Source organism: Centrocercus urophasianus, unplaced genomic scaffold (assembly GCF_019232065.1).
Source record: "Centrocercus urophasianus isolate 14NV4802_14NV808 unplaced genomic scaffold, USGS_Curo_1.0 seq_11, whole genome shotgun sequence".
Lineage (NCBI taxonomy): Eukaryota > Metazoa > Chordata > Aves > Galliformes > Phasianidae > Centrocercus > Centrocercus urophasianus.
The window spans coordinates 7,841,809-7,854,773 of NW_024884253.1; the positions used below are offsets into that span (position 1 = coordinate 7,841,809).

General features: G+C 46.5%; 1 protein-coding gene across 1 annotated transcript in view; it reads left to right on the plus strand.

Moving 5' to 3' along the window:
• The first annotated feature begins 7,878 nt into the window (after positions 1 to 7,878).
• ADCY8 (adenylate cyclase 8) overlaps positions 7,879 to 12,965 on the plus strand; it is a 122,981-nt gene continuing 117,894 nt past the window's right edge. Inside the window, exon 1 of the mRNA XM_042839935.1 lies at positions 7,879 to 8,805. Coding sequence (XP_042695869.1) covers positions 7,879 to 8,805 — 927 coding nt within the window. The remainder of the gene's footprint in view (positions 8,806 to 12,965) is intronic.

Consider the following 12,965-nt stretch of genomic DNA (forward strand, 5'->3'; position numbering starts at 1 on the left):
AGGAAGATGTTACTGAATATAAAAACAAAATAATAGAAGAGAGAAAAAAGTGCTCTGCTAATTCCATACACATCAATAGTATCATTTCAGGGAATGACTAAAGAGTGCCATGAGTCAACAATTCCTCCTAAACATTTTGTTTAAGAACACCTACTATCCCCAGCTTGACTGGCAATGAGCAGATTAACATGTTTTCATTAGGATGGATACTCAGTTTGAAATAAGTCTTTGTTAATATCAGGCACAACAGGCACTGGTGCTTTCTCTGTGTTAAGGCAAGCCCCTCAAAAGTCTTATTTTACATACTCTCCATTTTATAATGCGAGAAATCTTCATACACAAGATGAGGGAGCTGGACAAGAGTTATGCTGCTGAGGAAAAGTGCTGCCTAGGAACTCATCTAAATTAGACAATGTACGTATCTGCAGGCCAGCAAAACACAGTCCTACACATTTGCATATGCAAAGTATCTGATGAAGCAACATTTCAGAAATAGAAACCAGGTTCTTTCAGAAGCCTGCCAGCTCAGTGAGGTGCTGCTGCAAAGCTCAACTTGGAGACTTTGCAGCTAAGATGACAGACTGCCGGGGCTTTTTCAGCCCAAACTCACAGCATTTCTATGCTTTTCACCATCCTTGAAATTTCATCAGCCCTGGAAGCATGGGAAGTCCATCATGAATCACTGGACCAGAGCTTGCAGGTCCCCTGATTGGTGAAAATAAAGTCGAAAGCAGAGAGTACCCAGGAGCTGAAAATTTGGTTTCATTTTTTATTTAAAAATTGAACTACATGATTTTCCCCCAGACAGAAGAAGGAGAAGAAGCAGAAAGGAATTTCCTTTCAATTGGAAACATCAACATTTCTAGGTTTTGTTCCTGTTCCAAGGTTTAATACACGCACATAAGCACATGCATACAAAACCCTACCAGACTTTCCCCGCTTTGATCTGGCTGACAGAGGGATTTCCTCTTAAGATATGTCTTATACTGCAGTAACTGCAGGATACTGATCTGTATGGACTTAAAATCTCATACAATATAACAGCTCCCTATTTGCAGCCTAATTAGACTTACTGTATACATCCACAGGAAATATCTCCATCCTGTAAGAAGAAAAACACTTTGAGATCTGCTTGTGAAAGCCTCTACATGCAGTTAAGAATAATTCTCCCAAGTGAAAAGTTACAGAGAATGGTTTTATGTCTTCTTTTTTTAGGTTTTAGTTTATTTTTAATGTCTCAAATTTGAGACTCCTTTACTGTATTAATTTCAATTGCAGATTGTAGTTTTCCCATCAGGCTTTCACTCCTACCACTTGCTGCTTCAGATAACAAATCAAGAATAAAATGCTTACTAGTGGTCTGACTGCCATCAATACAAAGATTTTGCTTGTAGTGCATTGGGAGGTGAATTTAATAGTTCATTTCCTTTTAACTTCTGTTGCAATTAACATGCAAGTCAAAGGTCTTTTGTATTAAAAGAAAGAACATTCTTCAAAGGAATCCCGTGAAGCATCAAGAACTGTATACTACTTTGTAAGAAGTATTATTCATTCAGTGTGCCCCAGGGATTCACCAGATTTAATGGCATTACATGAGGGCTGTTGTGGGTGTAGAGGAAGCAAACAAGCTAAGGAACAGTCCTGCTCTGAAAAGTGGTTAGAAGGGTGTGTAAGGCTGAGGGGAAACTTTTGGGTAGCCACAGGAGCAATGCAGAGGACTGCAGGCAGCAACTCTATTTGGGGAAGCTGTCGGTTTGTTTTCCTCAGATTACTGAACTTTCACTTGGTTTTGAATTTGAATAAGCACCCTCCTTTCTCAGAGGAGAATAATTGTCCTCTCTTCCATTCAGTCTTGTTTGATTTAAGGACACTGTCACTTGTCAGGTCTTCTGAAAAAAAATCACTATCATCTACCACCAAAATTTGAAAGAACCACACAAAAAGGAAAACTAAGAGCTGAAACTTTCTGTCATGTTGATGGCTTTCTGAAGGTTAATTTGCAGAAGAAGTACAGCAATTATTTGAATAGACAGATTGATAGATTTCAGTAGAAAGCAGCCTGGCAAAGATAGTCCTAATCAGCACTACTGGCCATGAAGTCGTAAGTAAATGATCTGCAGTGGTCCCAGCTGCTAATCCTTGGTGAGTGAGGAGCTGACTTGGGTGAGAGGGGAAAAACAGTTCCTCTCACTGTTTCAGAGGCAACGTACCATCTCCAGTCCCTCCTCGCCTGCCATAAAATCCATGTGTTTAGACCTTGCATGGGGTTAAGAGTACTGATGGAGAGACAGAGGGAGGAAGAGGTTGTTTGCATGTGGTAGAATGACTGTTTCATAACATGGCAAAGCTATACCATGCACAGAAAAGGAAAAAAAAAAACCAACTAAAAATACATTCTTTATAGGCATTAAAACTGACATCTATTTCTACCTCTTAACTCTATGACTCCTTCCTCTCTCTTCCTTTCTTTTTTATTTTCCTGCCATATGGCACCACTGAGGTACGCAATAATTTAGCTTCGTTGCCTGCAGATTTTAAAACATTTCATTGATATTTTCACCGCATCAGCTGAAAACCCCAGAAAATACTGATTGTATCCAGTTAATCTGCGTGCCCTTGTCCTGTTTTTTTTTTTTTTTTTATCTTTCAGTTTACAAAGCCTTGTTTTTCTTTCATTTGCCCTTTCATTAATCAGTCTGAATGCTTTTACTAGCTAGAGTTATATTTTTTGATCCATTCCCTTACGCCCATTTTGTGCTTCCTTACAGACATCACACTGAGACATGCTTCCATTTGAGAAAGAACAATAGACAGGTTTTAAAAAGAGACTCAATCAATACTGTAAGTTCTTTTTTTTTCTTCCTTTCATTATTAGAATGTCTTAAGTGTTACCAAGGTGAGAAGGGACATGGGAAAAAAAAAAAAAAAAAGAAAAAAAAAAACAACGATAAGAAGGAAAGTCAAAGTATGTACTCATATTCTATCATTTTCATCATGACTGAAGTTTCCTATTTCAGTGTGTGCATGATGAGATAGATAGGTTAGACCTCTATTGATCTTTTTTCTTTTTTTTTTAAATACTTATTCTGTGGAATCTGTTTCCAAATGAGGTACATGTGCATTCTTTCATAGCATGTTAGATATTGAGGATACTTTCACTGGAGAACCTCAGAGTGCTTTACAGAGCACAGCTCCTGTCTTATGGTCTTGTGGACATAAATAGTCCCTCTAAACTCGATGAGATCACTATTTGCATGATTAAATATCGAAACATTAAGTTGCACATAAATGTTACTCCTGTGGGTAGAGAGGGGGAAGGAGGAGAGGAGTGTGACATAAACTTTCAGGTGACAGAAGAGGAATGAATTCTGTCTGATTTCATCTTTCAAAAGCCTTCTAGTGACAGTATTATTTTTAAATGGCTTTTAGTGATTTTGTGGCACTGCCAAGTCATTTAACTCTATTAAAACAAGTGAAAAAAATTCAATAGCAGCAAAGCCTGAATAATGCACTGCACTAATCAAAGCCCAAAGCCCCTGTCAGCACTCACAGGACTCAAGAAGGATGTGTGAAATTCTCTTGTCTCACCCCAATGCACCCATCCTGTAGTGATAAGGGCAAACCCATGGCCTACATGGACAGATTTCGTCCCCACGCTGGAGAGCACAGAGCATGGCTGCAGCACATCTCTATGCTTAGAAGGATCTTATCTCCTATTGGCAGTCTTGCACCAAGGGGCCAACTTTTGAGGTTCAGAAATATGGGCAAGAAATGCACACAACTGCTGTTATCTAAATGTACTGCACCACTTTGCCATCACCACTGAAGAGAGAGTGGGCTTGCTAAGCCCACAGATGGCACAGAGCTGGGGCGGACTGCTGGCATAGAAGAGGGCAGGTTTAGTGTTCAACATGATCTAAGCAAGTTGGGCATGCAGACTGAAGATGTACAATGAGCTTCAGTGAGGTTAAATGCAAGGTACTTCACATTGCCTGTCGCGTACATATGGAGCAAGTAACACCTGCCCAGGCCTTGAGGACAGTAAAGAACTACAGGAAGCCATCAGCTGTGGATAAGCCTGTGAAGGGAGGCATTTCACATGGTGTATAAATAGGAGTGCAGCTCACCAGACATACTAATCTTTCCATTGTGAAACTGAATTGAGTTATGGGCATCTCAGAGGGGAGCAGAAAATGAAATTGTGAAACAAGAAAGGAGGGGACAGACTCTTTAGCAGAGTCTGTTGATGTAGGAGAAGGGAAAGTAGTTTCAAAGTATAGGAAGGGAGATTTAGACTGGATGTAAGGAAAAAGGGTTTTGCAGTAAGGATGATGAGGCACACCTTCAGAGAGGGCTGCCCAGAGAGACAGTGGATGCCATGTCCTTGGAGACACTCAAGGTCAGGCTATATGGGGCTCTGAGCAACCTGATCTAGCTGTAGGCATTCCTGTTCACTGCAAGGGAGTTTGACCAGGTGACCTGTAAGGGTCCCTTTAGACTCAAATGATTTTATGATTCAATAAAATGTACAGAAACAACTAAAAAGACTGATCCAAGACCTGGAAAATATTACCTTTGTGGAAAAAAAAAAAAAAAAAAAAAAAAGTATGATGTCATTTAGCCTAAGAAAGGAGAAGAGGGAAAGAGAAGGGATGGAAGAGGCAATCGTTAAACATGCCCAGACTGCTGCCAGGATAATATGCTCTGCCTGTCAGTATGGATAGGACAGGAAGTGACGCGCTCAGTGAATGCTGCAAAGAATATTCAGGTTAGATATTATGAAAAGGGTGGAGAAGCGTAGAAATAATAGATTGCCTGGGGAGGTACAGAGCCTCCATCATGGAAATGATGGGGAGGGAGAGCTCAGCCTTCCATGAGGGCCAACAATCTCTGCAGTGCTGCAGTTCAGTGATTATAGCAGAACTGGAGAGCTGAGAGCTACCTACATTGGCTTCATCCTATGTCTTTGGAATGGGTGTCTCCTTAAGCTGCATTACTATTCATCTCCTTTTCCTTTGACCTAGCATTATTTGTGCCGAGCAATTGGAAGGAGCAAGATTATTTTGCTGTACTCTGTGGTAATACCACTAGTAATTATAATTTCTTTTACTGTGTTATGACTTCCCCACTTACAGTCACATTTTCATCTCCAAGTGGTTCTGCAATTTATCTGGATTTATCTATGAGCGGGAATGCATGTCTCTTTTATTACTGCAAGAATAATATTAACCCATTCCAGGCTAGCAGCATGCCAGAGGAGCATGCTGACCCACAGGAAAGACCTGTTCCTGTTCACAAAAGCACCACTCATTTCTTATCTGTGCTCTCTAGAACAAGAATTTCCTCTGCTTATATCCGTGCAAAACCTGCCTCACGCATGGGACATAGACTTGGCTGGAGTCCCCAGATCCATTGTAGCGCAGATACAGAAACAATCTGTAAAATCCTTCCTAAATCTCCATGCTTTCCCTAGGGTAATAATAAATAAATAAAGGTGAGTTAAATGATGATGGGAAGATTGTTTGTGGGGAGTCAAGGAGCACTATATGGACTGGTCACACACCTGGACTCCCACCAAAACCCAAGGTTCCAAGCAGGGCCCTCCCCTTTCTTTTTAATAGAATAGAATTTGTGACTTGGCAGCGTCACAAAAAAAGGGATCTGCAGTGCCTGTGGCACCCAGAATAAAGCAATCCAAACTCACTGTGCCACACTTGAAGCCGCTCACAGCTTCAAGTCACTTAAAATGTATGAATGTATAGGGCAAATGCATCTTAGATTTCATTTCTGAAGTGCTACTCTGGACTTTCAGATTCTGTCTGTCCACAGAAAACCTCACTGCTGCATGTTTATATGGTGGAATTCACCAGAAATCATTCCTGTCTTTTAAAATATAAAGAAAATTCTCCTCCTGTTTTTGCAGCATTCTCTTGTGTAGGCTATTTTTGTTTCAGCTGTTTCTACCAGTAGGATTGCAGCTCCAAAACTGCATTTTCCTCAGTTCAGGCTCCAACTACTTCCGAGCCTGAAACTCACTGTGGGCACAGGAGAGCTGGAAAAGGTAAAGACTGATTCACCCACCTCAGCTGTCCAGTCTTTGCCAATGTGCACAAAGCATTCAGATCTGCACATACAGACAGAGCCAAGGAAGGAGCTGGACAGTGGCATCTGCCGACACAAGGTAGTGACCACAGCCTCTGTGCACGGGATGGTTTCCATTCTCTATGTGGTAGCTTTAATATAAACACTGAGAATAGGCACTGTCAGATACATGAGCGCATTCCCTCAGCCCAGACTGCTCACAGCCACAACCCTGGCAGTGACAGAGCTTTTCTTGGAGAGGCTGAGCTCACCCAGGCAGAAGGGATGCTGGCTCCCGAGTTCCCCCAACCCTGGGAAAGGCTTGAGGCAGGGTCACTTGAGTGCCTGCGCGGAGTGATGCCTGACTCCAGCATGGTCTCACTAGCATGACAGATGGACAGGTCCTCTAGGCTTTGTGGGGCAGACAGGGCCATCTCCAAGGTGGGCAACTTGGAGAAACCTGAGTGACAACCACGAGCCCAGCCCCTGCCGTGGGGTCCCCCATTTCTGCATCCCGCACCCTATCCCCTACGCGGCCAGTGCGGCTGCTTTAACGGGGCCGGGGGGGGTAGGGGGGAGGAAGGGGGGGAGTGCGGGCAGCCCCGCCGACGTCGCGGGCATCAGCTGACCGCGCCGGGCTCTGCCTCCTCCCGGGCCGCCCTCCCGCAGTACCACCACTCTGCCGGCGGCTGCCGGTTCCGCCGCTCCGGTCCTCGCGGCTCCCGGGGCAGCACCGCGCATCCCGCCGCCCTACAGCCACAGACATCCTTGAGACTTCGTCGTCCTTCTCCTCCTCTTTCTCGTCCTCCTCCCTGCTGCCGGGGGGAAGCCCCAGAGCCCGAAGCCCTCCTTGCCCTGCTCCGCAGAGAAGTTGGGATTCTACCAGCGGTCTTCCCAGAGCTCTGAGTTTAGGGCGGGTTTTTCGTTTCCTTGCTCTCATTTTTTTTTTTTTTCTTCCTTTTCTTTTTTCCTCTTTTATTTACCCTCCATTTTTTTTTTTTTTTATTATTATTATTTTATTTTTTTCTTTTCCCGATCTCCTGCGATGGATGGCAGCCCCGAGCTCCCCCCGGGCAGAGGCTCGCTCTGAGGCAGGCTGCTCGCCCTGCAGGGCATGCCCCGCCGCCGGAGGGATGCGGGCGGGCAGCCCCCGGCCGGCGGCTCCGGCGCCGTGACCGAGGATGCCCGCGACCCGACCGCCTCTCTCCTGACCGCAATCGCGGGGATTACAGCAGCTCCCTGGTACCAGAGCTCGAAGCGGAGCCCCTGGATCCCCGGAGCGAAGAGCTGCCCTCTTTGAACGGCTCTCTGCGAGGCGGTTTTCCCCATCCCTCTAAGCCTCCAGCCTCCGGATGGGGCCAAGAATCGCTCGCCGGGCATCGGGGGTGAGCCCGTAGATGCTCCGCTCCCCCCTCCTCCTCTCCGGACTCGCTGCTCCGCTCCCTCCCCGCTCACTGCCCCGAGGAGGGCGTGCACCTGGCCCACCGGGGCTCCGGGGCTGCACCGCAGCCGGACTCCGCGGGATGAAGCTCCGCGGAGATCCGCGGAAGCCGGCACGGGCACGGGGCGAAGACCGCCTGCGCTGAGCCGCCGCAGGACCCCAGCGGCGAAGCAGCCCCGCCGCCTGCCGAGCAACCGGAGCCAGCGCCCTGCCTATAAATGTGATCCCTCCGGCAGCACCCAGCCGTCTCCACCCGCCCTTCTCCATCCCCTCCCTCCGTTCCCCTCCCAAAGCCGGTGCCCCCCATTCCCCGCCTCTCCCCTCCACCGGTGCTCTGCCCCCCGCCAGTCACCGCCATGGAGCTCTCGGAGGTGCGATGCCTGAGCGACAGCGATGAACTTTACACCATCAATAGGACCCCCCCCGGCAGCAGCAGACCCCAGCGCCTGCTGTGGCAGACGGCCGTGCGCCACATTACCGAGCAGCGCTTCATCCAGGAGCACAGCAGCAGCAGCGGCGGCAGCAGCAGCGTTGGGGGCAAAGGCTTCAGCTCGGAGGAGACCTGCTGCCCCAACCACCACCCGCACCACCACCACCACCACCACTTCAGGAGACAGTCAGCAGGACGGAGTCTGGGCAGCGAGCGTCACAACAACGGAGGCACCAAAGTCTTCCCGGAGCGCACGAGCAGCAATGGGGACCTGGGCTTTCTGCCCCTGGACTGTGCTCCTAGCAACTCTGACTTCTTCCTCAACTGGGGCTACACCTACCGTGGGGTGATCTTCCCCACGCTCCGCAATTCCTTCAAGTCCCGGGACTTGGAGCGCCTTTACCAGCGCTACTTCTTGGGCCAGAGGCGCAAATCCGAAGTGGTCATGAATATCCTGGATGTGCTGACCAAGCTAACCCTGCTGTTCCTCCACCTGACCCTGGCCTCCGCTCCCATGGACCCCATTAAGGGCATTCTCTTGGGCTTCTTCACTGGCATTGAGGTGGTGATCTGTGCCTTAGTGGTGGTCAGGAAGGACACAACCTCATACACCTACCTGCAGTACAGCGGTGTGGTCACTTGGGTGGCCATGGCCACGCAGATCCTGGCAGCTGGCCTGGGCTGTGGTCTCCTTGGGGATGGCATTGGCTATGTGCTCTTCACACTTTTTGCAACCTACAGCATGCTCCCGCTGCCGCTCACCTGGGCCATCCTGGCTGGGCTGGTCACCTCTGTCCTGCAGCTCGTCATGCAGCTGGTTATCCCTAGATTGGCCGTGACTTCCCTCAACCAGGTACCGTGGTCAGGAAAGGGTGGGAGGCCTCCTCTTTCTCCATCACCCTAAGAGGAGGTGTGGGGTGTCCCAAGAATCTTTTCCCCTTTAGCAAGGTGCTCAGATGTTCTGTACTTTGGGGAGAACACAGGCAAAATTACACCTTCTTTCCCTCCCTCTCTCTCCCACATTGCCTATCCTCCCTGCGAAAGAAGCAGTGGAATAAGATTTCACCCTAAGAGGGGGAGGGGGGCACTTCCTGGCTACTCTGTTCCTCATCCTTGTATGATCACTTCACTGTTATTCCTTGGAACAGTTTTCTTGGTGCAAGTCGGAGGGACAGAACATTTGTCACTTCCCTCCTTTATTTCCAGCAATAGTTCATGGGATGAGACGGGAAAGATAACTGTCTTGGCCAAGCTCTCCCACTGCTCATTTCTCATTTACTTGTTCATGCCTTTTAACTCTAGACCTGCTGGAATGACTTGTGCTTTCATGTGTGTTGCACAGCTTGATCTGGGCTGTGAGAAAACGGGAGGAGGGCACGTTGCTCTTTTCCAATAAGAGCAAAGTGATACCCTTAACGAAAAAAGGGGAAGGCTCTCCTTGGAGGTTTGGTGTGAATTCCTAACTTGTCTTCGAAAGGTACCAACATGTCTGTTCTGCTTGTGATCATGAAGCAAGCATTATTGTGCTTAGAAGTGATGTCTAGGACAGAGAATTGGTTAAAAGCGAGTGGATGGGACCGGGGGGGGGGGGGGGGGAAGGGGAAGGTAGGGAGGGATGCCATGGAGTGCCATGCAAACAACTGAGAGGCACTGGGAAATGTGTGTGTCTGAGAAGTTAAAATCAGGACTAACCTGACTTTACACTCACTCAGCTTCTTCCTTTTGGAAGCAAGGATTCAGTGAGCTCTTGACATTCTTTCAAAGCCAGAAAATGCTGCTTCTCTAGGGCAACTTAATCCTGGGGATTCTCTCTGCTCCCCTTCCCCCCATCGTTTCCCAGACTGTCATAGCTCTGTGCTACCAATATTTCACAGCAGATTATTGTCTCCATTTAGCTAGCTCCAGGGAATCAGTGGGAAGGAGGTGCAGATACTGGCAGAAAATCCCCAAAGGAGGGAGGATGTAGAGGAATGTGTTGCTGATGGCATATTGTTTACATGACTGCTGGGATGCGCAGCTGGGAACTGGCTGATATTGCACCTGTAAGTTTTAATGATGGTGGCCCTTGGGTCACATCTACCTCACCCAGAGCCTGGCCATCCTGTATTCCTTGTCCACCCCTGTCTATTCCCTTCCTTCACACACAAGTGAGCTGTAGGGCTGCTTGACCTCATTCCCCTGTGGCCAGGCTCACACTGCTGAGAGAATCTCACGCAGTGGGTTTTGCCTGAATGAGTTCTATCGACGTAAGATGATTACTGCACAGAGTTGTTGCTTGGATCCTGGTAACGTGCTGATGAATGAATTGGAGCTGTATGCTGTGTCCCACTCCCATGCACTGCTGGCACTATTAGTACATGATCAAAAGCTGTGTGAGTTATGCCGATGTCTTAAGGTTCTTCCACGTCTTATTGTCCTATTCTGAATCTGTGAATAAAGCAGTGCTATCTCATTACACACAGGTATCGCAGCTGTTTATCTGATCCCTGGAACACACACATATCCCAAATAGACTTCTAACAAAGACGTTTCCTGGGAGAGATACAAATATCTTCATTTTGCAGCCTAGTACCTTGCCAGCTGCGTGAATGAACCACCTTTGACTGGTGTACAATGAGACCTTACCAGCCAGTTGATTGCCTTCATGAACCAGATATGTAAATCTCCTGAACAGGATCCACACAGATTGCCATATGTTGGTGTTGATTCTCACCAGCTCCTCCTTTTCAGAGCCCACTTAATGTCACCTAATTGCACACTGCTTTGTCTGCTTCTCTTGTCCACTCTGTGGGAGAGGTTGGATCCTTCTTTACCCGATGCTGGGAGGGAACGCACTCCTTCCCACAAACACAGCGAGGGAGATGCGAGGGAGATGCGCGGGAGATGCGCGGGAGATGCGCGGGAGATGCGCGGAGCGCAGCTTCGCGGGCGCTGTCCAGCAGCGTGGTGCTGAAGCGCAGCCCGGGGGCTCCCTCCAGCGGCTCTGCCGCTACTGCACCGGGCCCCGCGCAGAGCACCGCGCACCATTTGCGCCCTGCTGTGCGGGAGGTGCGTTGAGAGGCAGCAAGTGAGCGGGGGCAGCCCCTGGAATTGCACTGTTTTGTTTAGTTACTTTATGGCATTTCAGCCTTTTGTTTGTTTCAGGGAACTCTGGTGCACTTTCAAGTGTCGGATTTTGAGGGCTTTTGGTGTATAACTATTACTTTACAGGTAAATACAGCCTGTTTAAATGACTGGTCATCAAGGCTATATAGCAACTATATAGGTACTAAATAGACTTCTTCATCTTGCAGGTAGAGTACTCTATTTTATCACAGGGCTATTTTTCCAAGTAAAGCATTGTCTTTTCCCTTCAGAGAAATCTGACAAGTCTAAATAACCCATTAGATTATGTAGCAATACCTGTGCTGTGCTTCAGGATGCAGACAGGTACTTACAGTACACAAGATTAAGGAATTAAAGTCTACAACAAAAGACAAAACAGAAGGTAGAATTTTGATCGTGGTCCGAATAATGGGTTTTCCACTGATTTTGATGAGACCAGGATTTCATGCAGAGAACACCAAACTCAGTTCTGAGCACAAAGTCTTCTCTACCCTGAAGTCAATTTATTACTGCACTCTGTAGTATCCATGGGGAAAACAGTGCAGATCCTCTTCTCAGTAAATGTAGGTATAAACTTGTTACAAGTCTATCTGCACTGATATAGTTGCAAAAGTACATACAAAAGGAAAATAAAGTACTGGAATATGTTTTCCCTTAATCTCTTAATTAATAATAATTTGTATTGATTAATACATTCATGAGAAATTTAAATCATTTGTAATGCTGAATACAAGCATGCAATATTACCTTATCAGCTTTTTGTTGAGTTTAATATATGCATGGTCAGGAATGCAAATATTGCCCAAGTACATTATTTTCTCTTGCAGTGATATACAAGAGAACATCTGATTTTTCTTGCATTTCTGAAATGAATTTGAACCAGCATTCTGGATATAGGTGGAAGACAATTACTGTCTTGAAATTACATTACATATTTATTCATTTATTTTTCAAACAGTAAACATAGGCCCACTAGTTTCTGTTTTGCCAGAAACATTTTCTTTTCATGTTTTGGAAAACCCTGAAATCCAGGTTACTTGAGCCCAAAATGCTTAGCAATTAAATGCTTCTCAGAGAACCTGTGAAGGAAGAAATGAGAAATGCAAGATCTTACCGATAAACAAGTGCATGGATCCGTGTTCCTGATTAGATACTTTGTTGAGGATGGTATTTACCTTGAACATTCACTCAGAAGATGGCTTCATTTCTATTGCATTCATTCTTACTATTTTCTTGATGATTATGTGATATAAGATCTAAAATTTCTAAGAATATATGTATGTATTGCAGGCATATAGGGAAGAATAAACAATTCAAAGCTCCTTAGTGTTATATAATGCAGGCAGATGATAATATAGACATGGATTTTGACAGAGTTGGAATTATGTAAGCTACAGACATACACTGGATTTTAATTCTCTCCCTATGCACCCTTCATTCATGTGAATGAATTCCTCAGTAGTCAGTAAGCCTACACAGATTTGCATAACCCATGCCTTGAAGGATCAAGAGTGAAATTATGCATATTAAAGCTAACTTTAAAATACACATAGAAATAACCTCAAAATAGGTAATACAAAGACTGAGGAAACTCATTCTTTTCAACTTAATAGCATCTGTCTTTCCAAGCCAAAGCAGTTTTGTGAATCAACGCAGTGTTTCTTCCTCCTCCTCCTCCTCCTCCTCTCCTCTCCTCTCCTCTCCTCTCCTCTCCTCTCCTCTCCTCTCCTCTCCTCTCCTCTCCTCTCCTCTCCTCTCCTCTCCTCTCCTCTCCTCTCCTCTCCTCTCCTCTCCTCTCCTCTCCTCTCCTCTCCTCTCCTCTCCTCTCCTCTCCTCTCCTCTCCTCTCCTCTCCTCTCCTCTCCTCTCCTCTCCTCTCCTCTCCTCTCCTCTCCTCTCCTCTCCTCTC